This window comes from Osmerus mordax, chromosome 26 (assembly GCF_038355195.1).
Source record: "Osmerus mordax isolate fOsmMor3 chromosome 26, fOsmMor3.pri, whole genome shotgun sequence".
NCBI lineage: Eukaryota > Metazoa > Chordata > Actinopteri > Osmeriformes > Osmeridae > Osmerus > Osmerus mordax.
Window position 1 is genome coordinate 6,274,614 of NC_090075.1, and position 24,887 is coordinate 6,299,500.

At 46.5% G+C, this 24,887-nt stretch overlaps 3 protein-coding genes across 3 annotated transcripts; 1 reads left to right on the forward strand and 2 right to left on the reverse strand.

Moving 5' to 3' along the window:
• Positions 1-782: 782 nt before the first annotated feature.
• LOC136935804 (NACHT, LRR and PYD domains-containing protein 3-like) lies at positions 783-6,591 on the forward strand. The gene is made up of 10 exons (XM_067229463.1): positions 783-815; positions 979-1,121; positions 1,492-1,707; positions 2,196-2,241; positions 2,334-2,556; positions 2,752-4,525; positions 5,123-5,290; positions 5,543-5,716; positions 5,988-6,155; positions 6,414-6,591. The coding sequence occupies exons 1-10, from the start codon at positions 783-785 to the stop codon at positions 6,589-6,591; spliced, it is 3,123 nt and encodes a 1,040-aa protein (XP_067085564.1).
• A 2,775-nt stretch (positions 6,592-9,366) lies between these two features.
• Positions 9,367-11,150, reverse strand: LOC136935939 (complement C1q tumor necrosis factor-related protein 7). The gene is made up of 2 exons (XM_067229646.1): positions 10,888-11,150; positions 9,367-10,136 (listed from the first exon to the last, which is right to left on the reverse strand). Exons 1-2 carry the CDS (start codon positions 11,111-11,113, stop codon positions 9,508-9,510), a joined length of 855 nt encoding a protein of 284 aa, XP_067085747.1. The 5' UTR covers positions 11,114-11,150; the 3' UTR covers positions 9,367-9,507.
• Positions 11,151-17,322: 6,172 nt separating this feature from the next.
• Positions 17,323-24,558, reverse strand: cpeb2 (cytoplasmic polyadenylation element binding protein 2). Its single transcript, XM_067229685.1, has 10 exons — positions 23,257-24,558; positions 21,689-21,955; positions 20,224-20,314; positions 20,017-20,040; positions 19,583-19,744; positions 19,362-19,451; positions 19,038-19,156; positions 18,496-18,610; positions 17,902-18,083; positions 17,323-17,550 (listed from the first exon to the last, which is right to left on the reverse strand). The coding sequence occupies exons 1-10, from the start codon at positions 24,418-24,420 to the stop codon at positions 17,323-17,325; spliced, it is 2,442 nt and encodes an 813-aa protein (XP_067085786.1). The 5' UTR covers positions 24,421-24,558.
• Positions 24,559-24,887: the final 329 nt, after the last annotated feature.

Below are 24,887 nucleotides of genomic sequence, written 5' to 3' on the forward strand. Positions count from 1 at the left end.
TTTAAACCGCCCAAGAGAAGCCGGGTTTTCATTCATCCAAAGGGATGTCAATCCAACAACGCCAATCTTTTTTTATTTTTTTATTTTAATTTGCAAAAACACAAATCATTACAAAGGTATTGACAGTACGTAAATAAATAAAGTAGCCTACGTAAATAAACATAAACCCATTACAACAACGCCAATCTCTCAACGCGTCAAACATTTCCGTTCTACGGTGTCCCAAAGCTTCCATTCCTTAGAATAGGGGGGGGGGGGGGGGGGGGGCACTGCTTATAGCCAAATGTGCTAGGACCGCCACTGGATCGAATGGTTATAAATGTGGTGTGGAAACGCTGTGTAATGTTAAGGAGTTAACAAGTTAAAATTGAAAGCACATTGCAGAATTCCAGTTATCTGGCAGCAGTACAGATCTAAGAAGGGCTTGAATAATTTTTTTGATATCCAAAGAATTTCACACTTCTTTGCTCAACATTATGCAGACTCGACGTCAGTGTGGATACCTCCACACAAAAACATGAATTATATATTTCATATCAGACTTAATGTTTTTGACTGTGGAGTTTTTCAAGCTATATCGCCTTGCTGTCAGATTCGTAACTCTCAGCTCCTCCTCCTGTTTCCTATTGGTCCACACATGGACGCGGGTAGGAACCATAGGAAGTGGAACAAGAAGCTAAGGATTTGCACGAAACGAAAGTAAAAATGGACTCCAGTCCACGTCTACGGATAATCGAATACCATACATAAAAAGTAAAATAGAAAAAATAAAAAAAGTCTATATGGAAAGTTCAGTAGAAGATCAAGGATCAGAGGTGCGTAGTTCTACAGTTGTTTTGTTGTCTGAGTCCATAGTCAGTCGCAAATTATTTAATTGTTAATTATTCTTCCGTCTATGTGTGTTAACAGTGAACAGTATTACATTGTTTGTATAACGGTGGTCAAAGTCTATAAAGTAATGTTGGACTTTGTTCATAGATTGGCACTGCCTCTGAAATGAGTGTCTCTGGAGAGAGTGAGGACGGCACTGCCTCTGAAATGAGTCTATCTGGACCAAGAGAAAAGAGAGGCACTGTCTCCAAAAGAAGTGTATCTGGGGAAACTGAGAACACAGCCAAAAGGTACAGAAAAAATGATCAAGTTAATCTAAATGATTGTTTGAGTTTCTCTATCTGGATACTTGTCAATGTGATCTTATCAGTTGCATTTTTATGCAACCTCGGGTAAGTTTGTGTAAAGTTTGTAATGGAGTAGGCTTCGTTTATGAATAGTACGAGTAAAATATGTGTATTTACACTATCAGGTCATAGTCAAGGTTAAGGAAATGCAGGGGCGAAAATCTGATCAACTTTGGGGTGCACAATAACTTTGGCATTTAGTCAAGAGCAGTTCCTAAGGGGGAATACACCTGTAGCCTAAACTTAAACCTAAAAATGCTTATAATGTGTCTATAATCAGCAGTCCCTTCATTGATCACCACATACATTTCAGGATCAGACCAGCATCACCTGCACCCAGCTGTGTGTCCATGAAGAGTGACAAGTCTATGAAGTCACCTATTGTGTTCAAAGACATTCCTACTGAACAAAGTATTAAACAGCCAAGACCAGCCTCACCTGTACCCAGCTGTGTGTCCATGAAGAGTGACAGGTCTATAGAACCACCTCCACGTTTCAGCTCAGAAGATGGACCTTCTAATGAGGAAGGGTGGGTAATGTCTACTGCTGGTATTCAATGGTACTTTTAAGGAGACACAAATGTCTAGAATTTAGAAGTATAAAATTTAATCATTTTGTTTTATTTTAGTTAACCAGGTAGGGCTCATTGGTTTGTAAAATACATTTTTGAGAGCTAGCCCAAAATAGGCAGCAACAATTCTTTTCACTATTACAACTTGAAAAACACAAAAATATCTAGTAAAAAAAACGACAAAATCACTGGAGTAAATATAATTATGAAGCAGATCATTACAGATCAGGGAGTTAGCCTAAAAATCAATTACTGTCTATCAATAATTTTAAAACATCAATCTGTGACTGATCTGTGACAGACTGTGTTGTAAGGTGAAGATACACAGGCATGAAGGTACACAGGCATCACTGCGATGTACACAGAGGTGTACACAGGTGCCACTCCTTCCCCCAGCCCACCAGATGTGCTAAATCTGTTTTTAATTATTATTTTATCATTCACAGGTATCAGCAGGACACACAGTCTGAACAGCTGTCCTCTGTATTCACGGTATGTTTTGTATGTTTCTGTTCACCTCAAACATAATCATTGGGAGATTGTTATGATGCAACTGTATAGAACATGTTAATTCTCTGTTTCAGGAGCTTGATGAGACTGTCATCACATATGTGAAGAACGAGTTGAAGAGGTTCAAGAGTATTCTGAGTTCAAATTTCCCAGAAGGCTTAGAGAGTGAGAACCAGGAAGTGATGAACCCTGAACATCAGAAGCAGGAGAGCAGTGCCCGAAAGGGAGCTCTGAAGATCACACTGCACATCCTGAGGAACATGAACCAGAAGGAGCTGGCAGACAAACTGGAGAAAAGTAAAATACTTCACTTAGCCTTTGTAAACTGCTGGATATCTCTTAACTCCATCAAGTCTTATTATGGAGTTGGCAATACAACACAAACAATAATTGTGTGATTATGCACATAACCTTCATGTTTTCAGCATTAATGTCTTTAATATTCGTAAATTGCATATGATAAATACAGTATGCCCGTGTTCGTTTATTCAGGTGTGCATCCTCATCATAAACTCACACGGAAACTCAAATCTAAACTGAAAAAGAAGTTTCAAACTGTGTTTGAGGGCTTAGCTAAACCTGGAAATCCAACGCTTCTCAATGAGATCTACACAGATCTCTACATCATCGAGGGTGAGAGTGTAGGGGTCAGTGATGTACACGAGGTGAGACAGATTGAGATGACATCCAGTAAGGCAGCAAGACTAGAGACAGCCATCAAATGCAACAACATCTTTAAACTGTCAGCAGGACAAGACACACTCATCAGAACCATTCTGACAAAAGGAGTCGCTGGCATCGGAAAAACTGTCTCTGTGCAGAAGTTCATCCTGGACTGGGCTGAGGGAATAGCCAATCAGGAAATCCAGTTTATCTTTACACTCCCATTCAGAGAGCTGAATTTGATGAAAGAAGAAGAGCTCAGTCTGATCGAACTTCTTCATCACTTTTCTGTGGAAACAAAAGAATCGGGAATCACCAACTACGACAAGAACAACGTTCTGTTTGTCTTTGATGGTCTGGATGAGTGTCGACTGCCCCTAACCTACAAAAAGAGGTGGTTTGATGTCACAAAGCCCACCTCATTGGATGTGCTGCTGACAAACCTGATCAGAGGAAACCTGCTTCCCTCCGCTCTCATCTGGATAACCACTCGACCTGCAGCAGCCAATCAGATACCTTCCGATTGTGTTGACTTGGTGACAGAGGTACGAGGGTTCAGTGACCAACAGAAGGAGGAGTACATCATGAAGAGATGTAGTGATGAGATCCTGGCCAGGAGAATCATCTCACACATCAAGACATCAAGGATCCTCTACATCATGTGCCACATACCAGTCTTCTCTTGGATTACTGTTACAGTCCTTGAACACATGTTGAGAAAAAAGAAGAAAGAGAAGATAACCAAGACCCTGACTGAGATGTACACAACCTTCCTGGTGTTACAGACCAAACAGAAGAAAGTGAAGTATCAGGAGAAAACTGAGACAGATCCACATTGGGATGAAGAGAGCATTAAGAGCATTCTGTCACTGGGAAAACTGGCCTTCCACCAGCTGGAGAAAGGCAACCTGATTTTCTATGAGGACGACCTGACAGAGTCCGGTATTGATGTCCGTGATGCCTCTGTGCACTCAGGAGTGTTCACACAGATCTTCAGAGAGGATAGTCCAGTCTTCCAGGAGAAGGTGTTCTGCTTCGTCCATCTGAGCTTCCAGGAGTTCCTGGCTGCTTTGTTTGTGCTTTGGTCTTTTCTTGACAAAAATGAGAATCTCATGTCTGAACCTCAGTTCACCTCATCCACATCTGAAATTGAGCTCTACAAGAGTGCTGTGGACAAGTCCTTGCAGAGTGAGAAAGGACACCTGGACCTTTTCCTCCGCTTCCTCCTGGGCCTCTCACTGGAGTCTAACCTGACACTCTTACGAGGACTTCTGCCTCAGACAAGAACCATGTCGAGCCGTGAGGAAACAGTCAGGTACATCAAGATGAAAATAGGAGAAAATCCCTCGCCAGAGAAATGCATGACTCTGTTTCATTGCCTGAATGAACTGAATGATCATTCTCTAGTGGAGGAAATCGAATACTATCTGAGACCAGGATGTCTCCCAAGCAAGCAATTGTCATCTATACAGTGGTCAGCTTTGGTCTTTGTGTTGCTGACTTCAGAAGAGAAGGTGGATGTATTCGACCTGAAGAAATACTCCAGATCAGACGAAGGTCTTTTGAGGCTGATGCCAGTGGTCAAAATCCGTAGCACTGCTCTGTAAGTATTAGTGTATCTGTATTTGGATATCTAGCTTCTACCTTTTAAAGACGGTCACCCCACTAGCACTGTGTATTAGTAGTTAGCCAACACTCAAGTTCGCCAGGTGTCTAATTTTGACCAGGAGATACAGTTTATGGATACATTTAAAAATAATTGTAATAAGAAATGTATGGTAAGCTGCCTGGGGTAAGATCTACAGAGTGTTTGACTATAGGGAGGGAAGTTTTTTGCTACACTGGCTCATCAAAAGTTTTGTGAATTTAATGTTATTTCAAGTTAGGGTTAGTTTATTCTTCTTGCTACATGTTAGCTTTCTTTCCAATTATGCTAATAAACATAATATAATAACTAAATGTAAGGTGTTACTGCTTATACTAGATGAAACAGAATTACCTTTGCAAGAAGGTGTTCAACTTTAGGGGGTGGTATGTATAGTGGTTAGTATATCTATATTAGGACATATGACTATAATTATAGAGCATAATAATCATGTATGTTCCGTCTGTAATTTCTAAAATATTGGCCTGTTATGGTATGAAAACAAGAAAGGGATTACATGTTTTGTCTTCTGTTTTCCTATTTTTATCCATTCAGGCTGAATGACTGTAACCTCTCAGAACGGTGCTGTGAAGCCTTAGCCTCAATGCTGCCCTCCTCAGATCTGACAGAACTGGACCTGAGTAACAACAACCTGGGGGATTCAGGCATGAAGCTGCTGTCTGCTGGACTGGGGAGTCCACACTGCAAACTGGAGACACTGAGGTCTGTAAACACACCATATACTAATTCAAGTACAATTAGTTTTCCTACTTTTAACACTATTGAGTGGTTGTTGTATGTTAGAAGAATCTGAAAAGGGACTTAATTGCAAAGAACTGGAACATGCACTTGATTTTTCTACTCTTAGGTGGAGTCAGTCTGTTTAACATCATCATTACCTTCACTCATCGTAGGCAGTCTTTAATCCTACTACCAGAGGATTTGTAAATCTTTTTGAATTTGTCATCATTACAGGCTGTCAGGCTGTCTGGTCACAGAGGAAGGCTGTGCTTCTCTGGCCTCAGCTCTGAGATCCAACACCTCCCTCCTGAGAGAACTGGACCTGAGCTACAATCACCCAGGAGACTCAGGTGTGAAGCTGCTCTCTGCTGGACTGGAGGATCCACACTGCAGTCTGAAGACACTGAAGTAAGGAGAAATCACATCGAAAATATTTTGCAATGACTTAGCTTTCATAGGTCTCCCTCTAGTCTCCTGTCTCTCTCCCACCCTCCCAACTTAAGGGGGTGGTCTGTATAGTGGTTAGTACATTTATATTAGGACATCTATAACTTTAATAAAACCCATAATAATCATGTATGTTTTGTCTGCAATTTCTCAAATATTTGCCTGTTATGGTATGAAAACAAGAAAGGGATTAAATGTTTTGTCTTCTGTTTTCCTATTTTTATCCATTCAGGCTGAATGACTGTAACCTCTCAGAACGGTGCTGTGAAGCCTTAGCCTCAATGCTGCCCTCCTCAGATCTGACAGAACTGGACCTGAGTAACAACAACCTGGGGGATTCAGGCATGAAGCTGCTGTCTGCTGGACTGGGGAGTCCACACTGCAAACTGGAGACACTGAGGTCTGTAAACACACCATATACTAACTCACATACAATTTGTTTTCCTACTTTTAACATTTTATTGAGTGGTCGTTGTATGTTAGAACAATCTGAAGAGGGAATTCATTGCAAAGAACTGGAACATGCACTTGCATTCTCACCTCTTAGGTTGAGTCAGTCTGTTTAACATCATCATTACCTTCACTCAGGACAGGCAGTCATTATTCAATCCTACGACCAGAGGTTTTGTAAATCTTCTTGTATTTATATTAATTACAGGCTGTTAGGCTGTCTGGTCACAGAGGAAGGCTGTGCTTCTCTGGCCTCAGCTCTGAGATCAAACCTCTCCCTCCTAAGGAAACTGGACCTGAGCTACAATCATCCAGGAGACTCAGGTATGAAGCTGCTCTCTGCTGGACTGGAGGATCCACACTGCAAACTGGAGACACTCAAGTAAGGGGAGATCACGTCAAAAACATTTTCCAATGACTAATGCCTTAATGATCGGTCGTGTTTATTACAGTCCTGTGATGGCCATGATTTTACTGTTAAACCTTTAGATTTATTGATTACTATAAGGATGTGAAGTTTATTTCAGCAAATTTGTCAAAAAGTACTCAAGAACATTACCTACCTTGTCTTAAAATCACACATTACACATTACAGCAACTGATGCGATGGATGCTGTGTGTGTTATTAGATCAGTTCTATAGTTCCTCTGCTTATCTCTACAGTTTAGATCCCGATGGAGAGTGCTGGATCAGACCTGGGCTTCAGAAATGTGAGTATAACTTTGAAGAATAAAGCTTTTACCTGTCTTTGCTGTCTTGGATGAAAATATATGTTGAATGAAAGAACATCTTTAGAGACCTGAGTTCTAACACCATATACATTTTCTTCCAAGGAAAAGGGTGAGAGAGAGGGAGAGAGGGAGGTTGTGGAGAGAGGAGAGAAAGTTGAGCAAGAGAGAGGGAGTTGTGGAGAAAGGAGTGAAGAAGGGTGAGAGAGAGCAGGTGTTGGAGATTAGATGAGTGAGACATCTTTTAAGGGGCAAGGAGAGAGAGGTTGGGAGAGAGAGATGATGATGAAATTGAGAGAATTGAAAAAAGGAAACATTCTGATGTGAATGATGATTATTAATTCACTGTCTTGTTCTCCCCCATCAGATACATGTGAGCTGACTTTTAACGTGAAGACTAAACATAAATACCTCTATCTGTCTGAGGACAACAGGAGGGTGACACTCGGGACAAATATGCAGATTCATTCTCCTTGCCCTGAAAGATTTGACTTCAGGTCACAGGTGCTTTGTAGAGAGAGTCTGCATGGGCGCCACTACTGGGAGGCAGAGTGGACAGGAGGAAATGTCTCCATAGCAGTTGCATATGAAGGAATCAGCAGGGAAAGAGCTGATGACTATCGGTTTGGATACAATGACAAGTCTTGGTGTCTGGTCTGTGATCATAACGAATACGAAGCCCGGCACAATAATACCTGTACCACAATTCATTTCCCATCCCCCAAGTCCAACAGAGTTGGACACAGAGTTGGAGTGTATCTGGACTGGCCAGCCGCCACTTTGTCCTTCTACAGTGTCTCTGATAAAACACTGACACACCTGCACACGTTCCACACCACGTTCAGTGAGCCCCTCTATCCAGGGTTCCATGTTGGGAAGTATGGCTCCTCTGTGTCTCTGTGTCACATAGAATAGCCTACTATGTTTACCTTCATGGAAGTCACACTTCTCTTACTACACAACTGGAAGGCAGGATGGTGTGTGATCATGACCACACACACACATACACACATATAGTCACATATATGTTAATGAAGATGGAACTGTATATAGTGTGGAAATATTGGTGTTGATTGGATTGTTTTAGCGTAGCGGCTGTTTTTAAAAATAATTTTAAATGCCGATTATTACCGGTTGGCAAGTACTCAAGCTTTGAGGTGCAAGTATTCAAAGTTGAACTGGCCAGCTCACTGCTTTGTGCACTTGTGTATAGACCCCCAAAATACAATAAGGACTTCATCCATGAGTTCTCTGATTTTTTATCGTTGATTGTGCCTGACTTTGATAACCTTTCAATCATTGGGGATTTTAATATTCATGTTTGTTGTCCATCAAAGCCATTGGTTAGCCAGTTTTTACAACTCATGGACACCATTTAATTGAACTCAGTCTGTAACTGGCCCTACACATGATCTTGGCCATACACTCAACCTTGTTTTATCTTTTGGTTTTCCTGTCTTAAATGTTGAGTTGGATGATACTTGTCTATCTGACCATACGCTGTGATTTGTAATGCATCACTCTCTTGTCCATTACCTAAGCCTCATATGCCTGGTCGCTACATTTAGCCACTGGATCACTCCACTGCTGGGCTGTTTTCTGACGCCTTCACAGCTTCTCCATTTACCACACAACACAATGACACTTATTGAGGGACTTGTTGCACTTGTTGGTTAGTTGTAACTGATTTAACTACTTGTACTCGCTGTGAATTATATTATTGTCGCTTGTTTTCCTCCAGCACTCTAGCACTTTCGAGGATCGTGTTGTTTAACTGTAACTTGTTTAACTACATGCTCTTCTGGTTCTACCCATTGGCTCTTATTTGCTCTTCACAATGTATGCTTCATGTTTTGGCTACCCACTTTGTTTTTGGGGCTATCTCGTTGTTTATGAACATTGACCTATGCACCTTTTGCTCTTTCTTGTAAGTCGCTTTGGAAAAGAGCGTCTGCTAAATGACTAAATGTAAATGTACCAGCCTCTCCTCTCTGGGTACAGAAGAGCTGTTTAACACCATAGTTACCGGTATTCTTGATACTGTTGCCCCACTCAAACTTAAGTGATGTGATAACTTTGTACAGCACTTTGGTCGGTGTTGGCTGTTTTTAAATGTGCTTTATAAATAAACTGACTTGACTTGTTTTGCAAATCTATCTGTCACACTCAGTGATTTGTAATAGAAAACTGTTGTCTCCTTGCAGATTTGAGGAGAAATAAAGATGTTTTTGAAAACAAGAAATATTGTGTACTTGGAGATTACCCTATCGTTCTCTTTTGTAACAGACACACCACCAAAACACAAAAATGATTAAAGAGTAAACACATTACATCATACTACGACAGTGAGATCACATCACAACAATGATATCATACTATGGTAATGACATACCTCAAAAACACATGAATATTATGAAGAGATTTAATGTATTCTGCTAGATGCGGTGATTAATAATACAGGTCATAAATAAGAACATTTAAAATGATGTGAATACTACAATTTCCAGTCCTTCCCCTCCCTTCACTCCACTCTAAGATAATAGAATAGTACTTTCTAGAATATCTATTAAATATCTAAGCATAGTCCTCAGACAGTGTGTCGAGGTAAATGGTGTCGGCGTAGAGCAGGAACCCAGAGAAGAGACTATCGGACCAGCCCGGGTCAGAGAACAAGCCGTTCTGGTCCTTAAAGAAGATCTCCAGCCACACCTCGTCCTCAGGGTTCAGGAACATCACGGTGGAACCGGACGCCACGTCGTGGTTCCCCGTGTTGGCGTCGAAGGTCTTGATGCGGTACTGCCCATTCTGCACAAGGCCGATGGCCAGGTGCTTGTCGGCCAGGGTGATGTCGTAGGAGAAGTAGTAGACGCCCGGGTAGGCGCAGATGAACTTGCCCGTGTCCGGGTTGTAGTGGCCCCCCTCGTTGAAGAGGACCTTGTTGAACCTAATGGGCGTCTTCTCGGCTGGGTAGCTGCTGGTGATGCCGACGGAGAAGGCTGCTTTGGGCACCAGGCTGCCACACCTGCAGGCGCCCGGGGTCCCCCGTTGGCCTCGGGGGCCCCGGTCCCCCTTCTGGGCATGGGGGCCGTGGGCCCCCGGGGGGCCCGGGATTCCTTGCTCTCCCCCGGGGCCTCTCTTTCCCCCTGGCCCCCGGTCCCCCCGGTCACCATGCCTACCCGTTGGCCCCACTCGTCCCTTCACACCTGAAACACAAGATGAACTGTAGTTCAGACGCTGTTGTTGTTGCACCCTGGTAGCGGAGATGTGTTACTTTTCACTGTGCCTGGCAAATACAGACAGTTAGTTGACTCCAAGCACTGAAACCCTGTTAGAACTAAGCACTTCTGGTTTCTTATCAGTTTTGACAAGGGTATGGTGTGTGTACAGTATGTGTGTTAACAGAGATAGCGTCTGCCAGGATTGTAATCTAATGACATCATGGAAATCCCAGGTGTGTTCATCCTTCCACCTGGCAATCACAGCTCGCCTGCAGATGCAGGAAGATGATCTCTATATAAAACCTTTATAGACAGTGATTTATCTCTGTCCTCATAAATACTTCATCTTTTGTGGCAGCTTTGCCCCCTATTATATATCACTGTCTGGATCCTTCCATAGGTGGGGGGAGGGGGGGGGGGACAGACTGGAGGATGAGGGACCTGTCATCACAAGTTATGCCTGCAAGAAGGAGTCCATGTTGGTAAAACTTAAAAAGTTGGTAAAAAAGTATGTATGTAGTATGTCAGTGATTGGACAGTAATACATTGTCTCGTTGATATCAGAAAGGATATCAGAAACGCTTGGGCCGGTATAGCAACAAACTCAGTCCAGCATTAAAATTGTTGTTATGACAAGGACATCAGACAGGTAGGTAGACAGGCAGGCAGGCAGGCAGGCATTTTTAATAACCTCCTAGTCAGGCAGGGGTGAGGGTGTGTGTGGTCGTCAGCGTACCTGCGTCCCCCTTCTCCCCCTTCTCCCCCTTGCGTCCGTCCCTGCCGTCTCTCCCGGGGATCCCCACCTGGCCCTCCGCCCCCGCCCCCCCGCTGGGCCCGGGCTTGCCCGGCGTCCCCGGCAACCCCGGAACACTGCAGACCAGACGGGGTGCGACTTCCTTCGCCTTCGCCAGCTGCCCAATTACACACTGGCATAGACAGGCCACGCCCACCAGCGCCCACATCCTGCACTCTGCAGCAGAGCGGCGGAGATGGAACAGCCTTAGACATAAAGGGAGATAAATGGAAGAGCCTTAAACAAATAGCAGAGGGAGGGAGATAAATGGAACAGCCTTAGATTCACCACAAGGGAAGGAGAGTGGGGGGGGATGGTAAAACAAAGAAACAAAAACAAGTTATTTCTTATGGCATTTTGCTCAAGTGAACCACCATGAGAGGGAGTCAGGTGGCTGAGCGGTTAGGGAATCGGGCTACTAATCCGCCAGTTCGATTCCCGGAGTCCCTGTACTTACTGTAAGTCGCTCTGGATAAGAGCGTCTGATAAATGACTAAATGTAAATGTAAAATGTAAATGAGAACTGCAGCTCTCTCTCTCCGAGACCCTCCCAAACGTTTCCCTCTCTGGGTTCCCCTCGTCAACCCTCCACATGTCATGTTTGAGCATCTGAAGCTGGAGAAAGCTCGGCCCCCTCTGCCAAGCATTCCACTGGCCTGACATAACAGCTGTTGTGTTAGAGGAACCTCACAGCGACTGAAACACAGGCTGGAAAACACAAACGCGCACACTAACCCTTGGCAGCTCTATGGAGGAACCTTTCAGTGAACTATTTTCATTAGTTCATATTAAAACTAGAGTTCTGTCTGGATACTGTTGCATAGTTCAAAGAGAGAGAGAGACACACACACAACATGAAGGATCTGTGTCCAATACTTCAATTAGTGTAGACACAAACTAAGGAATAGACAGACAGACAGATAGACAGGCAGACGGACAGACAGACAGGCAGGCAAACACAGTCAGGCAGACGACAGACAGACAGGCAGGCAGGCATACAGTGCTAGACTCATCCCTGTATGTATGTGATGCCAGTCATGAATGGAAACAGATATGTCTCGTGTGTTAATGAGGGCTGTTTCAGCTCAAGGCTAGCCTCGGTGGTGTGTTTTGGACATGTGAGGTAACCATGTCGGCATGGAGCCAGCGTGAGGTTCTCTCTGTGAGAATCCCCGCCCACCATTTCCGCCTCGCAGAATTGATGTCACCTTGGGAATGGCCTAGAACACCAACCCTGGTCTAACACACACACACACGCTCCCCCCCAGCCCCTCCCCACCACACACACACCCAACACGCCCACACTCAACCAACGCAGAGACGAAACCATGCAGAAAAAACATCGATTCTCACACAAAAACACACACAGACATCATGCATGCTGTTCAGCACACAAGGAGAGTGAAAAGGATCCTGAAAGTGTGAGTTAAAAAAGGGAAATGTATTCCATCGCAGTTATTGCTGAGGTGAAACATTGTCCTTGTCAGTTACTTTACTAAACACATCTAAACAACATGCTTCCTGTGTTTTGTCACTTGGGATGGGTGTAGCACAGTTCTAGAGCATTTGACTGCAGATCAACAGGTGGCATGTTTGAATCACCCAATGAATGTTGCCCTTCAGATAAAAGCTGTTGAACACAAACGTCATCATTCCTCCCTTCCTCATTCATAGATTTGGATAAAAGTGTCTACTGAGAAAAAACAGACTGTTCCTTGAATTGTAATACTGAAATAATGTTGGAACTATGCACTGCTCCTTGATTTTTTGCTGTACATTCAACCTGATTAATTTGTATGCTGCTTTGGATTAAAGTGCTAAATGACACTCTAGACGTGATGCAGTAAGAAGATAGCATGCTCTCACCTCACAGTTGTAGGTTCTGCAGGTGAATTGTCACTCCAGGCAGGCTAGTGTCCTGTTGGCCAACATAGTCAGTCTATCAACATCTCCTCTCTCTCTCTCTCTCTCTCTCTCTCTCTCTCTCTCTACCTCTCCTCTTGGTCTCTCTACCTCTCCTCTCTCTCTCTCTCTCTCTCTACCTCTCCTCTTGGTCTCTCTACCTCTCCTTTCTGTGTCTGAACCTCTCCTGTATCTCTCCTGTCGTCTATGTGTCTCCCCCGTTCTCCAAAATGTGTGTGAAACACGACATCTATGTTCTCAGAGTTCTGCTTCAGTGGGACAGCAGCCGTCTCCCAACCTCCCCTCTCCTCCACCTCTCCTCTCCCAGCCACTCCTCTCCTCCTCCCCCTCTCTCACCCCAACCACTCCTCTCTCCCTCTCCTCCCATTCTTCTCTCCCCTCCCAACCTCTCCTCTCTTCCTCCCCCTCTCCCCTCCCAACCATTCCTCTCCTTCCCCTCTCCTCCCCCCTTCCAACTATTCCCCTCCCTCCCTCTGCACTCTCATCCCTCCTCCCAATCACTCCTCTCCTCCTCTCCCCCCTCCCAGCCTCTCCCCTTCCTAAACCCCAGCCCCAGCTGGTCCTAACAAACATCAAATAAGTGACTCAGAATCAGTGGAACCAAATCAAAACTACAAGACCAGTTCTGAGGTGTTCACAATGTAAGTAAATATTCCAAGCAGAGAATTTGAATTGACTGAAGACAGAAGGAAGTTAACTCTTTCTAAAAATCTATGTGTTGTGGCATGTACTGTATGACCGCGTGACAGTTCTAAACTGCAGGTGCAGAAAGCATACACTAGATGGTGCTACAGAGCCGCAGAGGAACTATTGCTATGTTTCTGTTACCCTGGAGACCCAGCCCTCTATGAGGAAACACAGCTGTGGAGTTGAAAGACAAACCGGCACTCGACCCCCACCTTCCACTGTCACCCTGTCACACCTGCCCTTCTGTCAAAACACACAAATATTTAATACCTTCCTGATCGTCTATAGGTCCTGGTCTGGGGGGTAGGGTTGGGTTGGGTGGGGAGGGGGGAGAAGGGGGGTAGGGCTGGAGGTGTTGGGTTGGGGGGGTAGTGTTTGTAGGACTGTAGGCTGGGGGGTGTTTAGTAAACCAGTGCACTGGGGAATGGGTCTGACGCAACATTCACAGAGAAACATCTGCCATCACGTGTTCCAACAGAACGGGTCTTTATTCAGGAAATCAAAGCAAAAAGATTGTTATCAATCATCCCATTTAAATACGAAACGAAAATAAAAATCGACATGATATTCATTTTGCATATCAAAGAACCAGTCAGTAATTACAATCCATAAACACCCCATAAACCACTTTTTTGTGAATCTATACACAGACTCTGATTTAGAAATTAGTTACTTTAACAATAATATTACAAAGATTTTGATTTAAAAATAATTAAACATAAAATAATATCTTAGCCATCAGCAATCTTTAAATTATATATATATTCTTTTTTTCACATAAAAATACTGAATATCAAATTATATCAATGATACTTAATATGAAAACTTATTAAAAGAACTCCTATTTAGTGAAATAAAAAACGGAATAAAACAGAATAAAATAAAATAGAAATATGCATGAAAAGTCGGTCCATTTGTTAGCAAAACACTAAAATAACTACAATCATTTACATCAGTACAAAGATATCTGGATTTAAAAATAGTTGCAATGAAAAAAAGGGGTTTTCTTTTCTGACAGTAAAAAATGACACTGGATCAGAAATTTGCAAAATATGCAATGAAAAAAATAATTCTGCATTAAAAAGGTTTACACTGTAATTCATAATTTTTATACAAACATTAGAAACAGTATTGCACGTCACAACACAGATTCGAGGTAATCCAGCCTTTCAAAATGTGTTATATTCAAGTTTCAGAGTGTCTATGAGTGGAGCCAACCAAAGGCTTTCATACAGAGAATCTCAAGTGTCTTCCATGAATATTACAACCTACGATGTTTTCTTCCTTCAAACAAAATGTGTACTTATATATTATATCATATTATAACAACACGGTTATTGGTATCTTTGAACAGAACCCCGCCAAGTTAATCAAATACAAGGGGACACACAACAGAACAACAACCCAATCAAAATAGAAAAATACAATCAAAATCAAATAGTTATCTGACTACAAAAATAGTGAAATAAATATGATTCATACAAAAAACAAAGACGCACATACAAAGTAACAGTGTTCGACACAGAAAATAGGACACCATCCTCACCAACACAACAGGAAGTGCAGAGTTGCAGGACAATGGAGAGCTTGGAGTAACGCCTTCTGCTGGGGGGGAGGGGGGGGGGACGTGGGAGGGGGGTGCTTCAGGAGGGGGGTCAGGGCGGGCGGGGGTCAGAGACGTCAGCACTCAGCATACATCAGCAACTTTGTCACTCCCTTCCCAAAAACACATTATATATTAGAAAATAGCACATCACTGCTTCATTGGCGGAACATAGAAAACCTAAGAACCACAACATCTCTCGCTTCTACTTCTTAAACTTATATCAAGTAAATAAATCATCTGGTGGATATTTAAATAGGTAGGTAGCAGTCGGATTAACGCTAATGTCCTCAATAAACAGAGAGACTCTGCAGAATTAAGAGGACCTACAGTGGACGGCAGAGAAAGGGGGATAGGAAAACGAGTGCATAATCCTTTATAAATACTGGTGACAGACAGGGAAGGGAGAGAGAGAGACAGAGAGAGAGAGAGAGAGAGAGAGAGAGAGAGAGAGAGAGAGAGAGAGAGAGGAGGACAAGGGATTGGGAGGGGGTGACAGTGACTGTCACAAATAAATTAATCAATCAAGTATGTGAATAAATAAAGATCTGCTTAGTGGAGATAAAGATCTCGTCTCCTACGTGGAGAGTAACAGTAGACAGTTAGAGAGCTGACACCAGCTGACACCCACCCAGAACACAGCAGGAGAGACCCACGTCACAGACCAGGACACACACACACATGCTGGTCTCTCTCTGGTATCTGGTCTCTCTCTGGTCCTCAAGGGTGTGTCTGCTTGGGATACCTACAACAGTCTGACAGGCTACAGTACAGTGCGGTAACCTTGGTAATTATTAAAGGGGGGAAGGGATTAAGGGCAAAACTGTTTCGATGTTGTCTTTCTGTGCTACATATAGATTGAATTCATCTAACACCTGAATCCACACTGACAACGCCACAGACGGCACTGAACAACACAGACACAGACACTAAGCCGAACACCCTGATTCTCACCAGGGTCACAAAATGGCGGCCTTCACGAATGTACACAACAACCAGTATCGGGTTTTGTATCATGTAAACGGATCAAACCACATGGAAACATCAACGCATGCAAGATATATTTTTTTCAACCATTTTTTTTTTACGTATTTGAGTTACACGCTATCTGTTGATTAACTGTTTAAATATCGTACAACCTTGGCTTCAGGAAATATTGACCATGCTATTCTGCCTGGGCTTAATATTTATTGGTAGGATGTGAGTGGTGTATGTGCTCCCATCTCTGCTGTGTGTTGGAAACTATTCCTCATGCTGGTGTGATGACACAAACATGCACCTTGATTTTCCTATTCAACCCTGCCAGGCTAATAGTGTGAGGCCTATGCCCTCTGACTGCAGGTGTGGTCAACTATAACACTTCCATTCATATAGTAACATAGCAGCAAAGCTTCTAATATAGCTTGTGATAAAACATTTTTAAATAGAGCTTAGTACAAACCAGATTTGTATTTTGAGGTATGATTTTTCGGGTCAACGTGAGCACAGATATAGCTGACGCGCTGAAATAAACCATTAGCTAATAGATCATTAGGAACTATAGATATCATTAACTACAGCAGATATCAACTTTAGCTGTTGTTAACCTGTTCTGAAATCAGGAGACAGTGAAAACAGAACTAGCAAGTTAAAGTTTTTGCGAAATGTATCACTTTTATGCTTCCTAATGTTTAGCTACCTTTGGTAAGGACCTGGGGTGAGATTGTAGAATCAAGGATTTCCCAGAAAGCGCTACACTTTCTAGAGAGCAGCTAGCAGCAGCAAGACTCACAGACAGACAGAGACAGGCTGCCCCCCCATGCAACAACATTCTCATATCTACCTTAAATATATAAAAATAATTTGAAAAACTACAAAAACGCAATCTATTATTTTTGTTTTTTTTAAATGTCCTCTCTTACAAAACATGAAAGTACCACAAAAGTGTTGTTGGAGCCTGAGATGGGAACGGGATTTTGGTGAAAAACTGAGGCTTGTACTGTTTGGCTGCTACAAAAGATACAGACTGTATATATATCGACATACTGTATAGTATTTATGTCTTTTATACTGATAGCTTAGGGGGAGGACAGGCAGAGTGACACACTTCCTGTCTGTCTGCGCATCACTTCCTGCCTGTCTGTCTTTAATTCCTGGATGCTCCCCCCACGCCCCCCCACGCCACCTCAGTTCCAGCGGAAGTGGATCTGTCGGGGGCGGTCTGCGCCCTCCTTGACCAGTGGCTTGTGGAACTCGCGGCCGGCGCGCGAGTGGATGTTGGCCCAGCAGAAATCACAGTAGTACTGCAGACAGGTGACGTTGGCGCAGAAGAACGGAGCGAACTTGCCCCCACAGCGGGCGCCCTGGCACTCGTCACACAGCTGGTCGTCAAGGACGTAGGGCTTCACCTCCACCTGGGGGTGGGAGGAGGAGGAGGAGGGGGGGAGGAGAGGGAGAGGAGGGAAAGGGAGGAGAGAGGAGAGGGGGTGGAGAAGGAGGAGGAGGACGAGGAAGGAGAAACACAAGTAGGAGACAGAGAAAAAACATATTCAATAACTACAAGACTTTTCATCGCCATGACAACCAAACACTGACAGAACAGTGCTGATTAAGATGCCACATAAACAAACACTTCAGCAAGCAACACTCTCAACCACTCTGTCTGGCTCTCTCTTAACTAAAGAGAGTCTGTATGTCTGCTGATTGGAGAGATTGTCTCTTTCTCTCTGCTGATTGGAAAGATGAAGAGGGGGGGGGGAGCTTACCCGCTTGTCAATGTCTCCGTGTTGCAGCTGGACAAATCGGGCGCTGATGGCAGCAATGTAGCTCTGCTGATTGGAGAAGGCCACACGCCCCGCCCCCTTGGGATACTTGAGCTCTGGGTCGGTGTCGATGCCGGCGTAACACACACCTCCGTACAGGCGATCCATAATCATGGCCAACTCCACTGGAGAGGGAGAGGAGGGAGGGGGAGAGGGGAAGAGGGAGACAGGGAGACAGGGAGGAAGAGCGAGAGAGGGAGGGAGAGAGAGAGAAAGGTGGAAAGAGGACACCAAAGAGTTAATGAAACAGAAGCACGTTAATAATGGGGGGGGGGGGGGGGGGTGACAAACCAGGAGGGGGGAGAGAGGAAGTAGGGGGTGTGAGAGAGAGTGGGGGAGGAGAGGGGAGGTGAGAGAGTGTGGGGTAGGAAGGGCGATGGCGAGGCTGTCAGACTAACAGATCCACAGTACACACAGCCAGCTTTGCACCCCTAAGCATCCAAACACAGTAGCTCTTCATCTGAACCCTCAGCTCCACCAGGCTGACCCGACACCCGTGGACAGGTACGGGGGCTGGGGTTGAAGGAGAGGCCTCACCTGCTCGGAGCGGCCGGGGCACACCCCCCACGAAGATGGTCTTGCGGGGGTCGAGAGGCTGGGAGCCGTCCATCACAAAGTCACTGTCGCCCAGGTTCCAGGGCCGGATCTGGACCTGGGGTGGATGGGATGGATATGCACATTACCCAGAATGCCTTGCCATCTCTGACAGCCTATGCTGTCTCAGCTCTGAAACAGCTGCAAGACACACACTTAAGAGAGACAGGTAGAGAGAAAGACAGGGAGAGAGAGATGAAGGGAGAGAAAGAGACAAAGAGAGAGACAGGGAGAGAGATGAAGGGAGAGAAAGAGACAAAGAGAGAGACAGGGAGAGAGATGAAGGGAGAGAAAGAGACGAGGAGAGAGAGACAGGGAGAGAGATGAAGGGAGAGAAAGAGACAAGGAGGGAGAGAGACATGGAGAGACACAAAGAAAGGGGGAGAGAGACCGACGCAGAGAGACACAGAGAGAGAGGTAGAGTTATAGAGAGAGAGGTAGAGAGTTAGACAGAGAGAGAGGTAGAAGTAGAGAGCAGTACTAACAGGTTTATCCTTGATAGTGGGGCTGGAGACACAGAGGTACAGCTTGCCGTCCTCCTCAATACAAGCCTCGATCAGCGCCTGGACAGAGCTCTCCTCCTGGAACAGCAGGAAGGCGTAACCTAGGCAACACACACAACACTCACTCAGGGATCTGTACAGCGTACAAAATGGAGACCGGGTAAAACGATAGGTCTAGATACACGAGCTGGAAACCACTGACAGCACATTACAATCATGATCAGTGGATGTACATGTGAGTGTGTGTGTGAGCTGTCAACAGGTGTGTGTGTGTGTGTGTGTGTGGGGGGGGGGGGTTAGCTGTACCTTTAGGGGGGAAGTAGGACTTGCTCTCAGCCTTGTGAGGCCAATCCACCACCAGGTGACCGAAACGCCGGAAGCTGGTCGTGATCTCATCTGAGGAGAGACAGAGGATAAACAACTGACGAAGGAGGGAGAGAGAAGAGAGGAGGAGGAGAGGAGAAACAAGAGAGGAGGAGAGGAAGGTGAAGGGAGAGGAGGAGGAGGAGGAGAGGAAGACTGCTCACCTTCGTCTATATCGGGGGGAAGCCCCCCCACAAACACCTTGCGGGAGAAGCGTTCGAGGTGCTCTCCGTTCTGGTGGGGGTAGCAAGGAGGCCCCAGCCCCCCTTGGTTACCATGGCCGTCGTCAAGGAGACTGTCCTCAATGGGAAAGAGGGAGGAGCGACCTGGAGAGGACAGGAAGGACAGGTGAGACCAGAGGAGAGACCAAACCAGAAGAGAGACCAGACAGAGGAGAGGGGACAGGTGAGTCCAGTATTAAGGAACACAACTAAAAGGGTTAAGTTATGTAGGAGACCAGTCTAGGATGCAGGTCATACAAACAAAGCTCTAAAGGTTTAAGAGCACTATGAACTGTTTTGTAAATACACACACACATGCGCACAACATCAGCTGTAGACACACACAGACACGCATACAGACGTAACAGGAAGTTTACCTCTGCGTCTTCCATAACCCCTGGCTGCATGTGAAAAATAACAGGAGTTAGGAGTAGTTCTAGCGGAACATTCATCTCTCTTAAGGCTGGAGGCTAAAGGTCACTACCCCCCTAATAACTGTGTGTTTAGTCTGAGCAAGAGTCCAGTATCTTCCGGATTTCAACCAATGGCCCCTCCCCTTGACACAGCAGGAAGAAGATTGTCACCTTTCATTGGATCCTGCTCGGCCCGCATGATGTCAATCAGAGAGCTTTCCAGGGAGTGCATGTTCAGACTGTCGTACATTCTAGGACGATCCTGAGAGAGTGAGAGAGAGAGAGAGAGAGAGAGAGAGAGAGAGAGAGAGGGAGAGATACAGGTTTGAACCGTGTCACTATGTCCCCTGGTCTATGTATCCGGACAGTAGTTCTGTGTGTCACAGCTGAGGTCTGGCTCGGGGGGGGGGGGGGGGGGGGAGGGTGCACGAGAGAGTGGGCACACGCACGGATTAAAATTCTTTCCGTATTTATTCACTTAAGAAGTGTGGATGTATGAGGCCATGCTGGAGAGTTACTCTTACTATGGAAAGAGAGAGAGAGATCCAGGAATGTATAATGGCCGGAGAATTCTCAACTGGCCCGTCAGCAGAGCCACATGAGGACATGACCACATACACACACACACACACACTCTAGGGCTAGCAGTCAGACACTCCACTGTGTGTATGCAAGTTTCATGTTTCTCTCCCTGTGTGTATCTGTGTGTGTGTGTGTGTGTGTTACTCAGAGCACCAGAGACTCCAGCATGGCACTAAAGGTCCAGTTCCAGGCTGTGGTTGTGTAACAACAGATCACTCCAACATGGCCAGGGTCCACACACGCACTCTCACACACACACACTGCTTATAGCTGGCTTTAAAGGGGAGGTGGAGGAGGGGGCCAGAATTAAGCCCAGCTTGGAACACAAACATGGAAGTTTAATATGTGGTATGGCGGAGGACAGGGTGAGCGGACATCCTGTTCAGAGTGAAAGCTGAAACGGCCACGCTCCACCACACCAGCCCTGCCTCCCTTGTGCCGGCTGGAGTCATCGGTTCTAGAACGTTGCTTCAATAAGACTTTCCTGTTCTAGAATGTTGTCTCTGTGGGAGTTATCTGTTTTCGAATGCTCCCCGATGGGAGTTATCTGTTCTAGAAACGTTGTCTCCGACAGAGCTGTCTGTTCTAGAACGCTCTCTCTGGACAACGGCGGCGTGCCGTCGTCCGAACGGTCCGCTGGCGTGGTTACGAGGGCGTTCTGTCTCTCGTTCGTCATCCCCGCTCCACTGTCCGGTGACGTCCCAACCAGAGGGAGGGGAGAGGGAGGAGGGGGTAGAAATGTACAGTGATGTACAGAGGGGGATTCGAACCTGACCACCTTTTGCTTTGCTGTCCATTGCTCTAACCACTGGTCTAGGTTTTACAGAGCCGGTTAAACGGCACTCCCTCCTGTTTCATTGAGATGTACTAAATCAGACTTGTCATCGAATTTACGTTCATTCTGTTTCTATAGAAACCATCATTGACCGTTTTCTCTGCACCCAACTCTCTGTTTCGAAATATGCTCTTCAACACCCCTCCCCTCCTGTCTCTGTCTCGCCCGCAAACACACACCCCCCCCCTCTCCCTACCCCCACACACAGAGCCTCCCTACCTGGTGGGGCAACAGTGAGTTGCTGTTGCTGTCCGTGTGGTACATGGCCTCCTCCACCCAGGACTTGGGCCCCATGCCTGGGGAGCGGGGGTACTTGGGTGGGGCGATCACAGTGCTGGAGAACGGCTTCTTCATGGGAGACACCTGGCTGACGGAGCCGGGCATGCCCAGGCCGCCCCCGCGACGCTGGTCCCGCCCCCAGGACCCCCCCCCGGAGGACCAGCCACTGCCCTGGTGGAGACCCCAGGGAGCCTGCTTCCCCACGGGCTGGAGAGGGAGGAGGGAGGGGAGGGGGAGGGGGGGGGACAGAGAGAGGAGGTGAGAGGGATGAGGGGGAAGTAGGAGAGAGGAGGCCAGAGGAGGTGAAGGGAGAGAATGTTTCTTTGGGTGTGTGGTAGCTTGTCAGCCTGTCCTCCCTGAGCATGCGCCCCCAGCAGCAGACATGGTAAGAAGATTAGAGCTTTCGACTCTAATACTGACTATCCCGTTCTCACTAACACCACACATGCACATTACACACTCTCTCCCTTTCTTTCTCTCTCTTTTTCTTTCTCTCCTTACTCTGTCTATGCTTCTCTCTCTCTCTCTCTCTCTGTCGTTGTCTCTCTCCCTTCTCCCCTCTCCATAGCACTCCCATAACGATCACCCACAGAAACAGTCAGGAAAAGAATGTCTCACGTTTAATCATCCACTCTAACAGGCTTCAACGTTGTGTCCTCTCTGTTAGGTATGACTCACACACACACACACGCACGCACACACACACACACCCAACACCACCACACCCCCAACATCACACACCAAACACTCACACCCAGGCACACCCCCAACATCCCACACCCTACACTTATGTCCTACAGAGCTAAAACAATGTTTGCAGACACCCCCCTACAGTGAAATTCCCCCCCCTCCCCAGCCCCCCAGCACTTATCAGCCTCCTGAGTGGGTCACATGACATCAGGATGGATCAGCGGTCACGTGCCCACTCACAGTGTAAAGATATGTGACAACAGGCGATCGTTTTCAGCGACCCTCCCCGACCTCTCCACCCATGATACTGCCCCCCCCCCCACCACACCCACACAGAGACATACACACTACACGCACACAGACACATTCACACACACACACACACCGACACGAATACACACACACAAACGCACACTCAGTGGGCCCAGCCGCATGTTGCCAGCGTGAGACCAGAGGCAGCGTGAGACCAGAGGCAGAGTGAGACCAGAGGCAGAGTGAGACCAGAGGCAGTGTGAGCTGCAGGCTGGCATCTCTGGAGAGCAGAGGGCTAGAGGCCCTGTCACAGTCCTCGGAGAGAGGCCCTGTCTGGCTGGGGTTAGCTTACCATGGAGCAATACCAGGGGGCTGTCTTGGTGAAACAGACACATGTAGTAACAAATTAATTAACATGCCATAGGCCCTAGTGCAGAGAGGCATGGCCTGTTAAATCTCAACATTACACAAAATCGAACTTTACCATTCATTTACAACCATCCAGTGGTGGTGATGGATGGTTAGTCTTAAGGACCGTTATATTCTCCCTTGGCGGGGCAGCTTACCTGGTGGTGGTGGTTATAGTTGTTCCTCTGCTGCAGGTAGGCGCCCTGGTGCTGGCTGCGGGGGCTGACGGGGGAGCGGCGGCTCTGTGGCGGCTGGGGGACGTTGATCTGAGGCGAGAAGGGACTGTTGAAGCCCTGCACGTTCATCCCCGCGCACGGATTCCCGGACACTGGCGAGAAACTCTGGAAGAAGGCCGGGTTCATTGAGGCGGGAATGGGCGGGTAGAACCCGTTGTCAGATTCGGAGTTGGGCATGTGGTTAATCGCGTTGGCGTGGATGGGATTGGCTGAATTAGGACCGGAGGGCGGTGGGGAGCTTGTCTGAACGGACCATGGGGTCCCGAATCCCAGGAGGGGGGGCGAGGCCGAGCCCGCATTCTGCATCTCTTGGGTTTGGAGATTCGGAAAACCGGCTCCGAGACCTCCGGGCAACATATTGCCAGTGTTGCTGCCATGGCCGTTATTGATGTGGTGGGTGATGGCGGAGTCCATCTGGAGATGATCCTTGATTGGATTTGCTCTAGCGGGCGACAGCGGCACGGCGGGCTCCTCGCCGGCTTCAGTCTCCTCCTCTGAATCGCCGTTGATTCGATCAGAACCGGCGTGTGCGCAGCGGTCAGCGACGCGGAGAACGGGGAAGGACTGCTTCTGCGGCAGGTGACTGGTTTGTCCTCGGGGTGGGGGCAAGGCTGTGCTGCCAAACTCAGTGTGCTGACTTAACTGCTGATGTGTTTTCCGGTCGTGCTGAAGGTCACAGATAAACTGCGTCGTACAGAAAATGTCTTCGCCGAAGTCGGACAGGTCCTGGATTTGGTTCAGGAGGTTGTATTCCAACGCGAAGGAACCCAGTTGCTTTCCTGCTTGGCTGTCGTTGACTTGTTTTCCGGTTTTGTTGATGATATTTTGGTTGTCGCAGTTGTTCTCAGGCGACGGGTGTCGTTGTGCTGTTGTCACCCTCACAAGCTCATTGTGCATGGTTTGCTGATGCGCGGCGGCTGAGACCCGAGCGGGCGAGAAGGCGACGCTACTGCTAGAAACCAAGGGCGAGCAGGGGCTCCGGTGGCCTCGAGAAACCGGAGAAGTGAAGGATCTGAATGCGCGTTCACCAGGGAAGGAGCTGCGTACGTTCGCTGCCTGTAATAAGCCGCACCCGTAATCACCCATTTATTGATGTGAAAATACGTGTTAGAAATCGTATCCAAGGACTGCCGTTGTAGGTTCGCAGTCTCAAGTGAGGGAACAATACGGGAGACGAATCTCGGCCCAATTAATAGCTAGAGAGGAGGGGTTTAGCCAGCGATGAAACAGCCAAATTTTCTTTTTCGTTTTACGCAATGAACACAATCATTCAATGGCCGGTAAAATTTGGCCTTATTGTACGCAATCCTACCCTGACCAAGCGCGCTACCCCCTCCTCTCGATACCGGCTCCGTTGCTGCGGCAGCGGATTAAAGATCCCCGAATGAAGTGTACGTCACGACCGCATCATGTTCTATGGCTCGCTCCGCCCCCGGTCTGAACGCCGAGCTCTTCAATCCCGAGCTGCAAAGAACACCGCAATGTCCACGTCACTCTTTTCATTATTCATAAGGTGCAGTGTGCCTACATCAAAATAACTCCTCATAATATAC

Excerpts from the sequence above, each read along its gene's own strand:
- cpeb2 (XM_067229685.1), bottom strand. The coding sequence starts at position 24,420 with ATGGGTGATTACGGGTGCGGCTTATTACAGGCAGCGAACGTACGCAGC. Across the intron at positions 21,956-23,256 it reads ACTATAACCACCACCACCAG|CCCGTGGGGAAGCAGGCTCC; the intron begins GTAAGCTGCCCC and ends CTCCCTCTCCAG. Across the intron at positions 20,041-20,223 it reads CGAGCAGGATCCAATGAAAG|CCAGGGGTTATGGAAGACGC; the intron begins GTGACAATCTTC and ends TTTCACATGCAG.
- LOC136935804 (XM_067229463.1), top strand. The coding sequence starts at position 783 with ATGGAAAGTTCAGTAGAAGATCAAGGATCAGAG. Across the intron at positions 4,526-5,122 it reads AAAATCCGTAGCACTGCTCT|GCTGAATGACTGTAACCTCT; the intron begins GTAAGTATTAGT and ends TTATCCATTCAG. Across the intron at positions 5,291-5,542 it reads TGCAAACTGGAGACACTGAG|GCTGTCAGGCTGTCTGGTCA; the intron begins GTCTGTAAACAC and ends TCATCATTACAG.
- LOC136935939 (XM_067229646.1), bottom strand. The coding sequence starts at position 11,113 with ATGTGGGCGCTGGTGGGCGTGGCCTGTCTATGCCAGTGTGTAATTGGG. Across the intron at positions 10,137-10,887 it reads GGGGGAGAAGGGGGACGCAG|GTGTGAAGGGACGAGTGGGG; the intron begins GTACGCTGACGA and ends CTTGTGTTTCAG.